The sequence below is a fragment of the Saimiri boliviensis genome, chromosome 12 (assembly GCF_048565385.1).
Source record: "Saimiri boliviensis isolate mSaiBol1 chromosome 12, mSaiBol1.pri, whole genome shotgun sequence".
NCBI lineage: Eukaryota > Metazoa > Chordata > Mammalia > Primates > Cebidae > Saimiri > Saimiri boliviensis.
In genome coordinates, this window is record NC_133460.1 from 1,276,912 (window position 1) to 1,295,596 (window position 18,685).

An 18,685-nucleotide genomic window follows, 5' to 3' on the forward strand; every position below is an offset into this window, starting at 1 on the left:
ACTTTCTACAAAAATGGATGAGACACTGACTGATACGCAATTTGCAGTGAGGTAACGTCTTAACAGTGAATTTTCTGGTTCATGAAAGTTGCATACCTCACCACTTATTTAGGTCTCCTTAAATTCTTCAGTAATACTTTGCAGTTTTAGGTTAGGTAGTTTTGGTTTACCCCTAAATATATTATGTTCTCTGATTTTATTGTAAATGGCATTCATTTTAAATTTCAAATTCCAATTGTTTCTTGCCTGTTTGTATAAATAATTTCTAAACTATATATATTCACATATATAGGATGGAGTGTTTCTATATAGTGCGTGTGTTGTGTGTATACACTATATAGAAACACAAAAATATTTTCTATTTGCCATATCAGAATCAAATTTCGATCTAATACTATTTTCCTTTTGCCTGAAAAATCTCCTTCAAAATTTCTTGTAGTGTAGGTCTGTTGATAATTTCTCTCACCCTTTTTTGGCTTAAAAAAGTCTGTTTTCTCCCTACAATTTTGAAACATATTTTCACTGGGTATAGAACTCTGCATGGACTTTTTTTTTTTTTTTTTTTAAACCTTTCAATATTTTCTAAGTATCTATTATCTTAAAATTTTAGAGATGGTCTCATAGTTTGCATAGGTTACAGCAAGAAGTCTGTTGCCATTCTTACTTTTTGTTCTTTTCTACCTGATGTGTCTTTTGTGTGGCTACTTTTTAAAATTTTTTCTTCATCGCTGACTTTCAGCAATCTGATGATGTGGTTTTCTATGCTTTTATGTTTCTTCTGCTTGGGACTTGTTAACTTTTTTCATTTATGGGTTTAGAATTTGTATCAACTATAGAAAATTTTCAGACATTGTATCTTCAAGCATTTGCTCAGCCTCTGCCTTGGTGATACTCCAATAATATGTGTATTAACTATTTATACTGTTCCATAGGTCTCTGATGCTCTGTTCATTGTTTTTTCAGTTTTTTTCTTCACCATGCTTTAGACTGAACATTTTCCATACCTATTTCACTGATACTTAAAAAGAATTCTGCACACTTTTTCACTTTAGTTACAATCTTTTTCACTTCTACATATTCAACTTGGGTCTTCTGTATTTTCCATTTCTCTCACATTCACACTTTTCTCAACTGTTGTCATTATTTCTAACTAAGAAACAAAAATATTTAAATCTAAATTTTGTTAAGAATATTGCGGTGGCTCAAGCCTGTAATCCCAGCACTTTGGGAGTCCGAGGCGGGTGGATCACGAGGTCAAGAGATCGAGACCATCCTGGTCAACATGGTGAAACCCCGTCTCTGCTAAAAATACAAAAAAATTAGCTGGGCATGGTGGCGCGTGCCTGTAATCCCAGCTACTCAGGAGGCTGAGGCAGGAGAATTGCCTGAACCCAGGAGGCGGAGGTTGCGTTGAGCCGAGATCGCGCCATTGCACTTTGGGAGGCGGGTGGATCACCTGAGGTCAGGAGTTTGAGACCGGCCAGGATAACATGGTGAAACCCTGTCTCTACTAAAAATACAAAAAATTAGCCAGGCGTGGTGAGAGCTCTACTTGGGAGGCTGAGGCAGAATAATCTCTTGAACTCGTGAGGCAGAGGGTGCAGTGAGCCAAGACTGCACAACTGCACTCCAGCCTAGGTGACAGAGCGAGACTCCATCTCAAAAAAAACCCAAAAGAATATTTGATTTTCTATCCATTTCGCCTTCTAGTCATTTCTTTTGTCAAATTTCTTTTGTATATATTTTTGTCTTGTAGTAGTAATGGCAGTCATAAATTGGATGAAAGACTGATAGCTCTATTTTTTGTTGCTAATCCATAAGAAAATTTTAAGTACTTATGAGGTAAGGATTAATATCTGGGACCCACCAAGGTAAAGAAGCCGTGGCAGACAGTCCAAGCTTTCAGATGGGATCCATGGTAGGCTATGTCTTAGGGACCAGAGTGAACTAGAGGTAGAAGGAGCCTTACCAAAATTACCACAAGCAGAGGATTAACCTTGTTTTTATGGCAAGGTATCACTTAGCACCTCAACAATTTTTCAGACTATCAAGCATGCCAAGAAAGACTGGAGACTGGCAGAAAAACAACAGAAACAGATGCACAGGTGATCCAAATACTGGAGTTAAAACAAGAGCATTAAAATAACTGATTAATAATTTAAAAAATACAAAAGATGGAGAAAACAGTTAGAAAACAGATGGGGCATTCATCAGAAAAGCAGAATCTATGTAAAAAAGACAACAATGAAATTAAGTACAGTCAGTTCATATAAGACACCATTAGGGAAACAAGAAGACTTCGGGTCAGGAAAGATATTTATAATAAATGTATCTGGTAAAAACATTTGAAAAGACAAAGCAAAAATTTTTATAAAAGATATCCAAATGCAAATTTGCCTAATTTTCATTATTAAAAGGAAGTAGAAATTAAAACCACAGTGTAATGCTATACACCAGCATGGCTAAAAAGAGATACTACCCAGAGTTAACAAGGATATGCAGTAACAAGCATCTCATGTACTCACAGTGGGAGTATACCGTGGTAGAACTTTTTTGGTAAACGGGCTGGTGGTATCTATTAGACCTCAAGATATGCATACCTTATGACCTAGCAATTCCAATTCTAGGCATATGTCCAACAGAAGTGTACATTCACCAAAAGACATGTAAAAGAATGTTCACAGCAGCTCCATTTATATTTTCCCTAATATGCAAACAATCTAAATGCCCATGAACTGAACAGTTCATAAAGCTAAGACCAAGCATTGTCTATAAAACAGCAGAAGCAGGACTGCATATTAGACTACAATGAGTAAAGAATCCCTATCATGATCTTAGTATGACTTCTAAAGGAACACTGAAAACAGTGTAATTTAAAAAGGTAATGGGGAATGGAAAGAAAGATTAATCCAAAAGATGGCTAAAACAGCGAGACAGAGATACACATGAGGAAAAGGACCATAAAACAGGACAAGTAGAAAACTGGTAATAAGAGTGTAAAGATGAACCTTACACATCATTAAGATTACACTAAGCATAAATAACTTTTCTGATTAAAAGGTTATTTCCAGATTATACTAAAATATATATTTTCCATTAAGTAATTACCATGCTAGTGCCCATGTAGCCACTATTTAGGTAAGTAAAATTTAAATTATCAGCACTGCAGAAACTCCTATGCTTCCATTCTATATCATAAACTTCCTCCCCATACATAGCATATGTGGTACTAATCTACTTGTTTTACTCTTTAGACTTACTATCCAGCTTAGAATTCCTGAAGCATGCACTTTCTGGTTATTTTTGAATTTAATTTAAATGGAATCATACTCTGTGGGAATAATCCATACTACTGCATGTGAATGCAGTTCCTTCATTTTAATTAATGTACAATATTCCACTTTATAGATTTACTGTAATCTTTTTCAACTATAGTGGAATACTTTTTCCTTCCAGTTTTTGGCTGTTATGAAAACTGCTGCTAATAAACATTCCCATACATACATTCTATTGCATATCTACATGCAATAGATATACGTCTAACTAGGGTATATATCAAGAGATGAGACTGCCAGGTCGAAGGATATTCAAATCTTTGATCTTTCCAGATAATGCCAATTTTCTTTGAGTACTATACCAATTTATATACTCAACAACATAATTAAATAAATACAATTTCCTTTATTTCAAAACCTCACTGAAACCCAGTAGTCAGATTTTTAAATGTATTTTTTCCTTACTTCATATGAAATATCTCATTGTGGTTTTAATTTGCATTTCCCTGATTACTAATGAAGATGAACACTTTTTCATATGTTTATTGGCCATTTCAAACTCCTCTTTTGTGAAGTGGATGCACAAGTCTTTTGCCCATTTTTCTTTTGTATTATCTGGCTTTTACTCATTAATTTGTTGAAGTCCTTTATACATATTCTACGTACTAGTACTCTACAGGTTATATGTGCTGCGAGTATCTTCTCCACCTCAGATGGCCTGTCTTCTTACTATCTTTATAGTGCCTTTTGAGAAATAATGTGGTAAAATTACTCTTTCTTTTATGGCAAGGGCATTTATGTCCTAAGAAATCTTTCCCTATCCAAGTTCATGAAGACATTCTATATCCTGAAAGCTTTGTGATTTCCTTGAGATATTTTTAGTTCCTTAATCCACATGAGATTAGTTTTTTTGTATTGCTTGACATAGGGGTCCAATTTCATATTTCTCCCAACATAAAGAGCAAACAAGATGACACTGTTTACTAAAAGTCAGTTATTTCCCAAATGACCTGCCAAACATCTCCATCACATATCACACGTACATATATACATGGGTTTCCGGAGTCTTTGTTATACTGATCTATTTGTCTAGTATGTGCCAATCTCATACTATGCTATTACTGTAGCTCTGTAATACCCTCCATCTGATGGCAAATTCCTTCCATTTTGATTCTCTAATTATAGAGTATCTTGACCTCTGACCTCATTGGATTTACATACACATTTCAGAATCACAGGTTAAGTTCCATAAAATTACACACTGAGATACTGACTGAAACTGTACTCTATAAAATTAACTTGAACAAAGTAAAAACTTTTTTTTTTTGAGACAGTCTGGCTCTGTCACTCAGGCTGGAGTGCAGTGGTGATACTGGCTCATTGCAATCTCTGCCTTCCAGGTTCAAACAATTCTCTGCCTCAGCCTCCTGAGTAGCTGGGATTCCAGAAGCCTGCCACCACACCTGACTCATGTTTGTATTTTTAGTAGAGACAGGATTCCATCATCTTGGCCAGGCTAATCTTCAACTCCTGATCTTGTGATCCACCTGCCTTGGCCTCCCCAAGTGCTGGGATGACAGGTATGAGCCACCACACCAGGCTGAAAACATTTTGTTTTGTTTGTTCTTTGTCCGCACCATAAACATAGTGTATCACTTTTCAATTAAGTTTTCTTTAATGTCTAACATTTTGTATTTTCTTCAGCTACTGCCTGTCTTCTTACATATTCCTAGGTACCTTATATGTTTTGGTGCTTCTGTAATGTGTTAAGGGCTTTTCAAAATTTTATTTCCTAATTGTTTCTATCTTGTTTTCTAAACAGGAATACAACTGATTTCTTAGATATCTGAATTCAGCAATCTTATATAACTCATTAATTTTAATAATTAATCTTCAGGTTTCACTGGATTTCATATATACACACCCCAATCATCCAAAAATAAGTAATAATATTGTTTCTTCTTTCCTATACTTTGTATTTTTCCTTTTCCCCCGATTTTTTGACATTCTTGCATTAGCCAGGACATCTAGTATGTTACACAAAACGGTGACAGCAGGCATTTTTCTTTCTTATCTCCAAGGAACACTTCCAATGTTTCACCATCAGATTTGTCTTAGGCTTTTGGTAGATAATTTTTGTCAGATTAAAAAAGTTACCTCTTACTCTGAGTTTGCCAGGAATTTGTTTTAATCATAAATGGGTATTCTGTCAAGTTCTGCATCTATTTTGAGTTGTGAGCTGATAATGATCTTTCTCCAGGCAAATCACATTGGTTGTTTTTTTTTGAGACAAGAGTGTTGCTCTGTTGCTCAGGCTGGGGTGCAGTGGTGCGATCTCAGCTTGCTGCAACCTCTGCCTCAGCCTCCCGAGTAGCTGGGATTACAAGCATGCGCCACCATGCCCAGCGAACCTTGTATTTTTAGTAGAGATGGGGTTTCTCCATGTTGGTCAGGCTGGTCTTGAACTCTTGACCTCACGTTATCTGCCTGCCTCAGCCTGCCAAAGTGCTGGAATTACAGGCCTGAGCCACTAGGCCAAGCCAATTTTTGTATTTTTTTTTAGTAGAGATGGGGTTTCACCATGTTGGCCAGGCTGGTCGCCAACTGCTGACCTCAAATGATCCACCCACCTTGGCCTCCCAAAGTGCTGGGATTACAGGTGTGAGCCACCTTGTGCAGCCGTATTAGTTGATTTTTAACTGTTTAACCAAGTTTCCAGCACTCTTGAGTCAAAGTCAACTTTTGTAGACTACTAAATTTGGTAGGACACCTGCATCTATTTTGTGACTTAAAGCAGGCTGTATATTTCCATTTCTGTAAAATGTTATGGAGTCTCATAAAATAAAGTGAAGAACATTCCCTCTTTTTCCATTCTTTTCAAGAGTTTGCTTAAAGCTGGTGTTATTCTGGCTGAAATGTTTTATGAAACTCAGCATTAAAGCCATCAGAATCATGTTACACATTTGTTACACCTATTCGCACATTCACCATGGGCTGAGAGTGCTGCCTCAAACAGTTTTATAAATTGCAGAGTTCTTCCTTCAGGATAGAATATGAGATAGATTTGTTCACATAAAAGATCCAAACCACTGCTAAATTGGACATATTTGTCTATAAAGTGCTATTTTAATGGTGTCTTTTTCACTTACATCACTAGCGCTTTTCCTTTTTTGTTATTTCATGAGTTTCAGCACATGCATCAATAAGGGGTCACTACAAACTGTTACTGAAATGTGGCTTTTGTCTTCTTCAACTAAATGCCTCCTTCACAGCAGCTTCCTGACTTAAAACTAAAATGTGGGCCACCATATTACAGAATACGAGAGCATCTCCTGAAGGGTCCTAACTGCATGTTAAATTCCCCAAAACAAAAATCTACTGTAAATGGTTTAGATCTGTACTGCTTCTCCTTTGTCTTAGAGCCCCTTCTGTATGCACACTTACTTGTGGGAAAGGGTGGTAGTCTTCAAACAATGGCCATCATTTAACCTACTTATTTTTGATAAGTTTTCTTCTTTTCAAAATCTCAAGTATAGGTCCAGAAGCAGTGGCTCATGCCTGTAATCCCAGTACTCTGGGAGGCTGAGGCAGGCAGATTGACCCAGGAGGTCCAGACCAGCCTGGGCAATGTGGCAAAACCTGGCCCCTACAAAAAATAAGCCCAGCGTGGTGATGCATGCCTCTAGTCCCAGCTACTTGGGAGGCTGAGATGGAAGATCACTTGAACCCAGGATGTTAAGGCTGCAGTGAGCTGTGACTGTACCACTGTACTCCAGCCTGGGCAAACAAGGTTAGACCCTATTTCAAAAAACCCCAAAACTGAAGTATAACTTATTATATAAAAGTAAAACTATAGGATACTTAAAGAGAAAATGTTAATAATAATATTATAAAGCTCTAAAACTGTGATGAAGAAAAAAATCATTATTGTAGACTTAGATAAATTTATGCATTTTTGTAGAAATACCTACCTTTCAGAAACAGATTCATTCTGATCTGGTGACAAATTAGTATTTTTACTATCTTTTTCTGAAGGGTTAGAAGGCTCATCATTCACAGAAGACCTTTCAACTGACTCCAGATTATTATCCAAAATGATAGTCTCTGAATTGGCAACCTATTAAATGGGTAAGAAAAAAGCAGTTGAGGGGAAGTTTACCAATTGTATATCCTTCCACCAGATTAGCATTTTCAAAGTATTCTTGCATACATATGGCAAAACATAAGTTAAATCACATGTATTGTGAAGGCTGATGACTATGATTGTGATTTGCCTGCTAAAATGAATTTTTTTTAAAAAACTTAAGGCCGGTTGCGGTGGCTCATGCCTGTAATCCCAGCACTTGTGAGGCTGAGGCGAGAGGATCACCTATGGTTGGGAGTTCAAGACCAGCCTGATCAACATGGAGAAACATCACCTCTACTAAAAATACAAAATTAGCCCGGCGTGGTAGCACATGCCTGTAATCCCAGCTACTTAGTAGGCTGAGGCAGGAGAATTGCTTGCATCCAGGAGGCAGAGGTTGTAGTGAGCTGAAATTGCACCATTGCACTCCAGCCTGGGCAACAAGAGAGAAACTCCGTCTCAAAAAAAAAAAAAAAAAAAAACTTCGAAGAAACCAAACAGATGGTACACATTAACTTCCTAGCTTGGATAGCAAGAAAGAAAAATGTTCAGGTACTTTGGACAACACTTGATTCCTATTAGATTAAGTTTTAGGAATACTTAACAAGAAAATTTTACTATTAATAAAGACTAGAAATAACTCAGATTGCCAACTTGCTCTTCCAGTTGAGTTTATGTAAAACTTGGAGCTGAAACATTTTGTATTCTGTTTTGGTCAAGAACTTGCAGCATTTTGTATATATATAAATATGTAAGTATACATCTATAAATATATATAAACAAAAATTCAAAAGCATCATGTGACTGCCCAACTCAAAAACTTTTCTAAGGGACAGCATGAACAAAAATGCCTTTATGTAAAGACAGAATTCGGAAATGTTATCTTCTTAAGAGAAAAGATTTTATACGTAGAAATAGGTTTAAGTAACATAAGAAAGTAGTAGCAAAAAATATTTGGTATCCTTTCAGTTCCAGGTCAAGGTGGCATAGGCTCTTGCCTGCTCGGCTCCTCTAATTACAACATTGTTAAGAATATAAATATCATAAAGCTCTGAGACTGCTGAGAACCACTAGTAATGAGAATTCATTAGTATCTTATCTTCCTCACCCCGCCCCCAACTTTTAACATCAATCCAGGCCAGAACCATCCATAATGTTTCTTTGTTAAACCAAACTACTTCTTCCTTACTGGTTCCAAATAATAAACGTGAAACTGGAAATAATTTGACCAATAATCCTAACTCTGAAAGATGTAAAGCAAAAGGCAGACTGGCTGAGGAATTCATGACTGAGTAGCAGCATCACAGTGGGTATCCTCAAGTTTTCTTTTAACTCTACATATATTTGCACTGGAAGCTGGGCACCCATCCGTTGTCCCAAACCTGTAGCAGCAGTGGCAAACCCCCCAGTTTTATACTTGCAGGATCGGGGGCCCAATTCACCACAGCAGCAGTATCAGTTGTGTCCTATCTGACATTTGGAGCAATGGCAGGCCCAATCCGCTGCAGTGTAGCAACCATAGGCCAACTTTTCCTAAATTTCCCACTCAACAGGACTGGGGCTTAAGGTGACACCTGCAGAGACTAAAGGGGAGACCCAGTGGAACCAGAAGAATGAAGCTAAGCGGTATGGCACTTTAAGAGCTCTGAAAAGTAAACTGTCACTGAAACCTCAGCTTACAAGAAGAGGTGAGGAGCTAAACACTAAACCTAAACAGGGGAACTTGCTGCTGAAAGAGAGTCGTAAGCTTAGTGTCTTCAAGGAGCCCTCCATGTGACTGAATACTGAGACATTTGATCCGTCCAAGGCACTAGGAAAAGGGTATCCAGCTAAAATCTTGACTTTCTCTCCAGGGCATGCTCTTCTGATCGTGAGCCTCTTAGAGTCTTCTGCATTCTGGACAGGCTGAACATTTCCTGAATCTTCAAGTCCTTTCTGCTAAATTTTTCTTTTTTCTCACTTTGTAATAAGAAGCAAGAAGAAACCAGGCTAAACCTACAATACTTTGCTCAGAAACCTCATAAGCCCTGTAATCCCAGCTACAATGGAGGCTAAGGCACAAAAACTGATTGAACCCAGGAGGCCGATGATGCAGTGAGCCGAGATTGTGCCACTGCACTCCAGCCTGGACAAAAGAGTGAGACTTTGACTTCAAAAATAAAATAGGGCCTGACACAGTGGCTCACATCTGTAATCCCAACACTTTGGTGGCTGAGGCAGGCAGACCATGAGGTCAGGAGTTCGAGACCAGCCTGGCCAATATGGGGAAACCTCATCTCTTCCAAAAATACATAAATTAGCTGGGCGTGGTGGCACATCCCTATAATCCCAGCTACTCAGAAGGCTAAGGCAGGAGAATTGCTTGAACCAGTGAGGTGGAGGCTGCAGTGAGCCGAGATCATGACACTGCATTTCAGCCTGGGCAACAGAGCAAGACTCCGTATCAAAAAAACAAACAAACCGCCGGGCGCGGTGGCTCAAGCCTGTAATCCCAGCAGGGAGGCCGAGGTGGGTGGATCACGAGGTCGAGAGATCGAGACCATCCTGGTCAACACGGTGAAACCCCGTCTCTACTAAAAATACAAAAAATTAGCTGGGCATGCTGGCACGTGCCTGTAATCCCAGCTACTCAGGAGGCTGAGGCAGGAGAATTGCCTGAACCCAGGAGGCGGAGGTTGCGGTGAGCCGAGATCGCGCCATTGCACTCCAGCCTGGGTAACAAGAGCGAAACTCCGTCTAAAAAAAACAAACCAAAAAAACCATACGTGCGCGCGCGCACACACACACACACACACACACAAAAGAACCAAATTTCATAAGCCAAAGAAAAATGCAAATTCGTTTATAAGTTCTTCTTTCATGTAACTGTAGGACATAATGCAACTAAACTTCCTGCCACTATATAACACAAATCCCCTTTCCTCCTATTTCCAAGGACATGTTCCTCACTTCCTTTCAAGGCCTCACCAACAATGCTTTTTAATGTCTGTATTTCTACCAAACGTTTGTTTATGAAGATGTAGGTATGAAGTCCATGGTAGGTGTTCTCCACTGTGCTTCTCATTTCCTTTTAACCCCCAAGGGCAGTCTATTTCTATTAAGAGTCTGTTCAAGGCAATCTAGGCTTTTTCTTTTTTTTTTTTTTGAGACGGAGTCTCTCGCTCTGTTTCCCAGGCTGGAGTGCAGTGGCATGATCTTCGCTCACTGCAACCTTTGCCTCCTGGGTTCAAGTGTTTCGCCTGCCTCAGCCTCCCACGTAGCTGGGACGACAGGCACATGCCACCACGCCCAGGTAATTGTCATATTTTTAGTAAAGACGGGGTTTCACCATGTTGGCTAGGCTGGTCTCGAACTTCTGACCTCAGGTGATCCACCCACCTTGGCCTCCCAAAGTGCTGGGATTACAGGCGTTAGCCACCACGCTCAGTCAATCTAGGCTTTTTAGAAAGGATGTTCCTCGAAATTCTTCCATTCTCTACCTATTACCCTAAAGTCACTTTCACATTTTTAGGATTGGTTACAGCAGCACCCCATACTTCCTGGTATCAAATTCTCTTATCAGTTTGCTGAAATTACTTTAACAAATTACCACAAACTGCATGGCTTAAAACAACACAAACTTATTTTATCACGGTTTTGGAAGCCCAAAAGTTTGGTATCAGTTTCACTACGCTAAAATCAAGGAACTGGGCTTCCTTCCGGAGGCTGCCTGCATTTCTGGACTTGAGCCTCTTCCTCCATCTTCAGTGTACCTCATTCCAGCATCCCATCTCCTTTTTCTGCTTTTAACCTTCTTGCTAAATTCTAACATTTTTTGTTAGAATCCTTGTGATTAAAATGAGCCCACCCAGATAATCCAGGATTAACTCCCCATCATATCAGGGTACTTAATTTAATAATACCTACAAAGACCCTTTCTACCATGTAAGGTAACATAAATTCTGGGAAAAAGGTCACGGACATCTTTTAGGGACCATTTTTTTTTCCATCTACCACAGCTGTAGAAGGTCTAAACATCACTATCAACCATCTTGGCACAATTAACTGAAATACGACATTTACAGAACATTACAACCAACAGTGCAATCATATTGTGTTATCCTACATTGTGTTGGCCTTACCAACTCATTCTTAGACAAACTCCATCTTAGCTTCTTCACTTACAGTTATTTTTCCACCATTAAGATATAGCTATAGTGTGTGGCTGGGGCAGGATGACACCAGGCACATCCAGCAATGCATTTGCTGATAAGATACCAAGTCAAGCAGTACCAGCAGACCCTGTTGCTAAATACCCAGAGTCCCATATCTATAAGTTGTATGTCTTTGGGGACAGCTTAAGCTGTTACTGCTTACTTCTTACATACTAGTTTATCTTTTAACTTTTTGTTTGCTCTGCTTCTGTGAACAAATTGCTTTAGCTTGGCTCCTTCTCCCTTTGCAAACTAGGGTGTAAGAAAACCAACCAACTCTTTCTTTGGGGCTGAGAGAATTTTGGGCATTAGCCATCTCTCAGTCGCCGGCAATAAGGGATTTGTAATTCAAATCTCAGAGTGTGGCACATTCCTTTTCTCACTTGGGTATAATAATATGCTGGCCTATAACCCCTATGAGAAATAAAGTATAGTGTACACTGTAGAACTCCAAACATTAAAAGGACAAGTGAATTTAATAATTAGATAACATGGACAAATTCCTCACAAAGATAACTTACAAAACGGATACAAGATGAAAAGGATGGCCCTATACCAACAAAAGAACTGGATTTTCAAGTGAAAACTTTGTTACAAAGAAAGCTCCTGACCAGATGGGATGGCTCATGCCTGTAATCCCAACACTTTAGGAGGCAGAGGTGGGCAGATCACCTGAAGCTGGGGCCTCAAGACCAGGCTGACCAACACAGAAAAACCCCGTTCTCTACTAAAAATACAGAATTAGCCAGGCTTGCTGGCGAATGCCTATAATCCCAGCTACTTGGGAGACTGAGAAAGGAGAATCACTGGAACACGGGAGGCAGGGAGGTGGAGGTGCGGTGAGCATCATTGCACTGCAGCCTGGGCCGTAAGAGTGAAACTCCGTCTCAAAAAAAAAAGTCTCCTTGCTCAGTTTTCAGAATCTAAGTGCCGAGTATACAATTCTTCACTATGAAATTATTTCAATTTTGCTATATACATTTGATACTTTCCATGATAAAACTGGGGTGGGGGAAGATAGTCTTGGCAATCACCAATTGTCTTTCTACTGCCTTTACTAAAGAAATACAAGTGGCATTTACTACCTAAGGGTGTCTTCTCCATAGACAGATTTATGGAAACAGAATTCTAAGTAAAAACTTACTTACCTTTACACCTTCTGTCCAACCTTGGAAATATATTCATTTCTTATAATCCAACCACTTATGTGAGTCAAATAGATTATTAAAATTCCTCTGTGTTTATACAAACCTTACAGGCTCCATTACTGGATAACATGTTTGGTTTCAAACAATTCCTTTGAGAGTATAATACTGTTTCAATACGTCTCTTAAGTTTTGCTATTTTTGCCTAGAAGAAAAAGAGAAAAAAGAATACTAAGCCATAGTACTACATATCATATTGTATAGAGATGGAGGGAAAGTTATTTGCCCGAGTTGTTCTGTAAGACTTGGGCATCTACCCAAGTAAGAAATCGTGATATATATGCAAAAGTCACATTTCATGCTTATGTGTGTGTGTGTGTGTGTGTGTGTGTGTGTATATATATATATATATCCCTTGTATATATATATATATATATACACACACACATACATACATACATATATATACATATATATATATATTTTTTTTTTTCACTTTTTTTTTTTTTTTTCAGAGATGGGATCTTGCGATGTTGCCCAGGCTGGAGTGCAGTGGCTATTCATAGGCACGATCCCACTACTGATCAGCACAAGAGTTTTGACCTGCTCGGTTTCTGACCTGGTCTGGTTTACCCCTCCTTAGGCAAGCTGGTGGTCCCCCGCTCCTAGGAGGTCACTGTTTTGATGCCGAACTTAGTGCGGACACCCTATTGGCATAGCGCACTACAGCCCAGAACTCCTGTGCTCAAGCGATCCTCTAGCCTCAGCCTCCTGAGTAGCTGGGACTACAGGCATACACCACTGCGCCTGGGCTATACATTTTCTTTTTGAGACAGAGTTTTCTCTTGTTTCCCAGGCTGGAGTGCAATGGCACCATCTCGGCTCACCGCAACCTCTGCCTCCCGTGTTCAAGCAATTCTCCTGTCTTAGCCTCCTGAGTAGCTAGGATTACAGGCACATGCCATGACATCCAGCGAATTTTGTATTTTTAGTAGAAAAAGGATTTTCACATTGGTAAGGTTGGTTTTGAGCTCCTGACCTCAGGAGATCTGCCTGCCTTGGCCTCCCAAAGTGCTGGGATTACAGGGGTCAGCCATTGTGCCTGGCCTATGCTTGTATAATGTTAAACATAAAGTAGATAAAAATCTCAAGCTTCTGCCAGGCACAGTTGAAAGCTTGAAACAGGTTGTACAAGTTCTAAGAAAGGATAATTTAGAAAGAAATGAAACTGCCTATATATTAACCTGTCAACTGACATACAACGCCTAAGTTATGAATCTCTCTCAATATTGCTAAGCTATAATAAATTACATTGTCTATGATATGTTCTTATGGCTAGTGGCCAGGAATCAGGTGTTTCTTCCCTTGTTTTCCTTTGATAATATGAAAAATATCAACAAATTCTGCTTTTTAAAAGGACTGAAATGGGCCAGGTGTGGTGACTCATGCTTGTAATCCTAGCACTTCGGGAGGCTGAGGGTAGAGGATCGTTTGAGCTCAAAAGTTTTGAGGGCAGCCTGGGCAACATGGTGAAACCTCATTTCTATGAAAAATACAGAAATTAGCATGGAGGTGTGTACCTGCAGTCCTAGCTACTCTGGAGACTGAGGTAGAAGGACTGCTTGAGCTTGGGAGGCAGAGGTTGCAGTGAGCCACCATACTCCAGCCTAGCCAACAGAGCAAGAACACCCCCCATTCCTCCAAAAATGACTCAAATGAAATGAAACTTACCAAGAGTCCATCCGCTATTCCTTCATGTTTATTTCTGCACTCTGTCTTTCCAATGCGTTGGTTCAATTCTTCCAGTTTCTTATCAAATAGTTTGTAATTTAAACTATACATTTCCTGTTGAATCAAATGTCTGACCTAGAATTTTAAAATAAAAACCACAATATTCCCTGTTTCAAATTTAAAAGCAATTTTACTTTCTACTTTAAAAAAATAGCCTTGCTCTTTTCTGGATTTACTGTAACCAATTAAATATACTTTATTTATATTTATATGTTTAGGCAACTGTACCAGTACGTTTTATAAAACTTCAATATTAAACTTAAAACACAATCAATATTTACATATACTGGACATGTTAGAAATTAATGCTAACCTTAGTTTCCTATAGTTTTACTTGAATTCCATACTATACATTACAGAAACAATTTAAAGACCATTTATATTTTTTTAATGACCATAATTGCAAGTTAGTATTCCACAAAAAGGAACCCTACTTATCTGAAAACCAGAGCCTGATGAAAATGGTAGGTTGGTCTATAGCAGATATAGAACATAAGTGTGAGACTTGACACTGACATTAGTAAGCTCTCTGACCCTTTAGTCAGTCACATTATTTCTGGGCTTCATTTTCCTTCTCCACAAATAAGTAGATTATATAATAAATGTTGAACAAGTGATACTCAAAGGATTTTTATAGAAACATAAGGTAATATGCAAAAAAAGAGCTCTATAAAATAAAAAACACTGAATTGGTATGAAAGAAATAAATATGCAAGATAATCACCATTACTTCCATAATTTTTTTAGGGGGTGGCTTTCTTATTGTTAAAACTGAAATAGTATCAGTCAGTTGGTTACCTTAGCTAGTTCGAGTATGGTGCTAAAATTCAAAGAAGCTGGCCGGGCTTTGGTGGCTCATGCCTGTAATTCCAGCACTTTGAGAGGCCAAAGCGAGTGAATCACAAGGTCAGGAGTTCAAGACCAGCCTGACCAACATGGTGAAACCCCATCTCTACTAAAAATACAAAAATTAGCCTGGCGTGGTGGCGCATTCCTATAATCCCAGCTACTCAAGGGGCTGAGGCAGGAGAATCGCTTCAACCTGGGAGGTGGAGGTTGCAGTGAGTGGAGATGGCACCAATGCACTCCAGCCAGGGCAAAAGAACAAGACTTTGTCTCCAAAAAAAAAAAAAAAAAAAAAAAAAGGGAGAAACATATCTATATGTTTTGAACGTGGAGACACTGTTTTGTACCGTGTTTCTCTAACACCAGGAATGACGAACAATCATGCGGGATGGTTGTTAAAAACACAAATTCCTAGGCCACATCCTGGATCCACCAAACAATATTTTGGAAAGGGGACTGGAAAGTTGTATAGTTACAGTTACTACAAATAATTTTTATCAGGTATATCTGAGAAAGCAGTAGCCTAAAACAACTGTCTTCATCTATTAGTAAGCTCAAGAAACTACAATTTAAACAAGTATTCCTGGTGGTTCAGATAGACACAGGTCCTTCAATTTGAACATTTTGGACTAAGTACCCACCATGGGGTAACTCCTCTTGATTAGACTATATACTGGATCTAATTTAATGGTAATGTTCCTCATACAGAAGACACAATAACTTCCATCAAATACCTCATAATTTTTTTTTTTTTTTAACCACTGGAAATGTGTCCATTAATAGGGAAGCATATTGAAGTCCTGGCTTCAAAGTGAAGATAGCAACCAAACTAGCCTGAAGTTTGGAGAAGGTACAAACTTATCTCCAATCTCTGACAACTTTTTAAGACAGTGGGTAGGGTGAATAACTTAGACGGTAAAGGAAAAACCCTGCCTCTTCAGTAATTTAACTGGAACTAGGCCAAGATCCTTACGAAACTTCAAAAGGCTAAGAAACGATCACTCTAGGACTCTCAGTAGGGGAGAAAAATGTCAGAATGTGGGGGAGGACTATCTCATTGAGATTCAAGCAAGGTAAATACACAGATATGTTTTAGAGAGAGAACAGTCTGGACAAGAATTACAAGTGAGGAAAAGCTAGCTATTTAGAGATGGTTATGTACACATTAGAACTTACTTCTGGCCGAGCGCGGTGGCTCACACCTGTAATCCCAGCATTTTGGAAGGCCAAGGCAGGCAGATCACTTGAAGTCAGTAGTTCAAGACCAGCCTGGCCAACATGGTAAAACCTGTCTCAACTAAAAATACACACAAAAAATTAGCTGGGAGTGCTAGTGTACACCTGTAGTGCCAACTACTCAGGAGGTGGAAGTAGCAGTGAGCCTCGACTGTGCCACTGTACTCCAGTCTGGGCAACAGAGCAAGACTCTGTCTCAAAAAAGCAAAAAGAACTACTCACTTTAGCTACTAATCACTGGACCCAAGACCCAGCTGGAATCCCCAATCTTCTTCTTGAGTAACATGGTCCATAGGGCTAGATCCGTGCTTGCCATACTTCCACTACCCTTTCTCTGCCAACAATAAAACACTTATTTTTTTTATTGTGTCTCCTTTCGTCTTCTTAGAAGAAAAACAAAAGGTAGACAGGGGAAAACTGTTGACTCACCCTTTAAACTGGTTCTGCCTAAGTATTTCTGAAAGATTTCCCTTTATTAGGTGAAGAATATACATTCATAGCACATGTAACTATCTAATTGTAATGGTCTGTTTTAAAAAACGGCAGTAGTGTTTGTTTCTGAAACAGTTTGTAGGGTAGTTTAGACTGGGAAATTTTGGTCCATGACAGTTGAGAGACATTAATCGACTACGTAATGATTTACAGTAGTGGCATTGTAGCAGTAGTAAAATAGAAAAACACGGTCATCAAAACCCATCCTGAGTATAGCCATTTTACTACAACTGAAACACTACACTTCAACTAATAATTGATCAGACACATATTGAGACTGTAGTACAATGAGATAAAATGAAGTCAAAATGAAAGCAAGAAGACTATTTAATAATGCCATAAAGCAAAATGTCAGATAATGCCTCATATCTGTTTAAGTTTGGAAAATAGGGCAAGTAAACCTGAATGCAGCAGGACTTTGCAATGGACTTCCAGGTTGTTTGAGTCTTCTGGATTGTGCTGAGATCTACAAACAGATATAGCTGCAGATCTAAGAACCCCACAATTAGTATAAAAGAGATTGGATTGTTTACCAAAGCTCAAGGTCATCCAGTGTCTGACTCACCAACAAACCTGAGTGTAGTACTGACTGAAAGCCCATTCTCTTTCTGCAACAGGTCTCTACCTACACATGATCCCTAGGTAACTCTGCATGAGATCATTTTCAAGAAACCAGAGCTGTTTTGGTAGTGTAAATGATTTCTCTCTCCCCAATCTGTGATAATTTGGCTTTCACACACCAGCTTTGCATCAAGTGAGAGTCCTCTGTACTATGTCACTGTGGAGACCAGGTAATTAATTTACCATGTTTTACTAATCAAAAATAAAAGTTTTGTTTAAGCCCCAATATTTCACCTGTTCCAGGAATGCTGTTTGCCTTTCCAAATCCACACAAATATTTTCATTAATTTGTTCTGAAGTTTTCATGCGTTTAACATTTTCTTTGTTTTCTGAAAACATCCTCTTCTTTTGATAATGGCCTTGAGATGGAAAGATTATAAAGATATTTTAAAGAAGAAAATAGGTTCACCATGGCAGCTCATGTAATTCCAGCACTCTGGGAGGCTAAGGAGGGAGGACGGCTTGAGGCCAGGAGTTCAAGACCAGCCTGGGCAACATAGTGAAAATTCATCTCTATAAAAAATTTAAAATTAGCTGGGTATGGTGGGGTATCCCTGAAGTCCCAGCTACTTGGGAGGCTGAGGTGGGAGGATTGCTTGAGCCTGGGAGGCTGAGGTGGCAGTGAGCACCTCAACCACTGCACTCCAGCCTGGGTAACAAAGTGAGACCCTGTTTCGAGGAGGAAAAAAAGAGAAAGAAATAGAAATTCTCTATTTAGGGACCCTCTGAGCAAATGGAAAAACTAATTGCATAAAAACATATCCACCAATTATTCCTTTAAAAAAATGAGTTATCTGGGTAACAGCAGCGAAACTCCGTCTCAAAAAAAAAAAAAAGTTAAATTAGGTAGGGTTCTGGTCTCAGATACACTGTCCCTTCAATCTCACTTAATAATTCAATACACATATATCAACAAAAACTTAAAAATTATGGCATTTAATTCTGTTTATGGTTACTTAA

General features: G+C 38.9%; 1 protein-coding gene across 3 annotated transcripts in view; it reads right to left on the minus strand.

The window, feature by feature from the left end:
* ATF7IP2 (activating transcription factor 7 interacting protein 2) overlaps positions 1–18,685 on the minus strand; it is a 144,664-nt gene that overhangs the window by 13,210 nt on the left and 112,769 nt on the right. For all 3 annotated transcript variants that reach the window (XM_074381620.1, XM_010349375.3, XM_074381619.1), the window contains 4 exons: positions 17,960–18,084; positions 14,471–14,605; positions 12,846–12,944; positions 7,247–7,392 (listed from right to left, as the gene is read on the minus strand). In XM_074381620.1, coding sequence (XP_074237721.1) covers positions 7,247–7,392; positions 12,846–12,944; positions 14,471–14,605; positions 17,960–18,084 — 505 coding nt within the window. The remainder of the gene's footprint in view (positions 1–7,246; positions 7,393–12,845; positions 12,945–14,470; positions 14,606–17,959; positions 18,085–18,685) is intronic.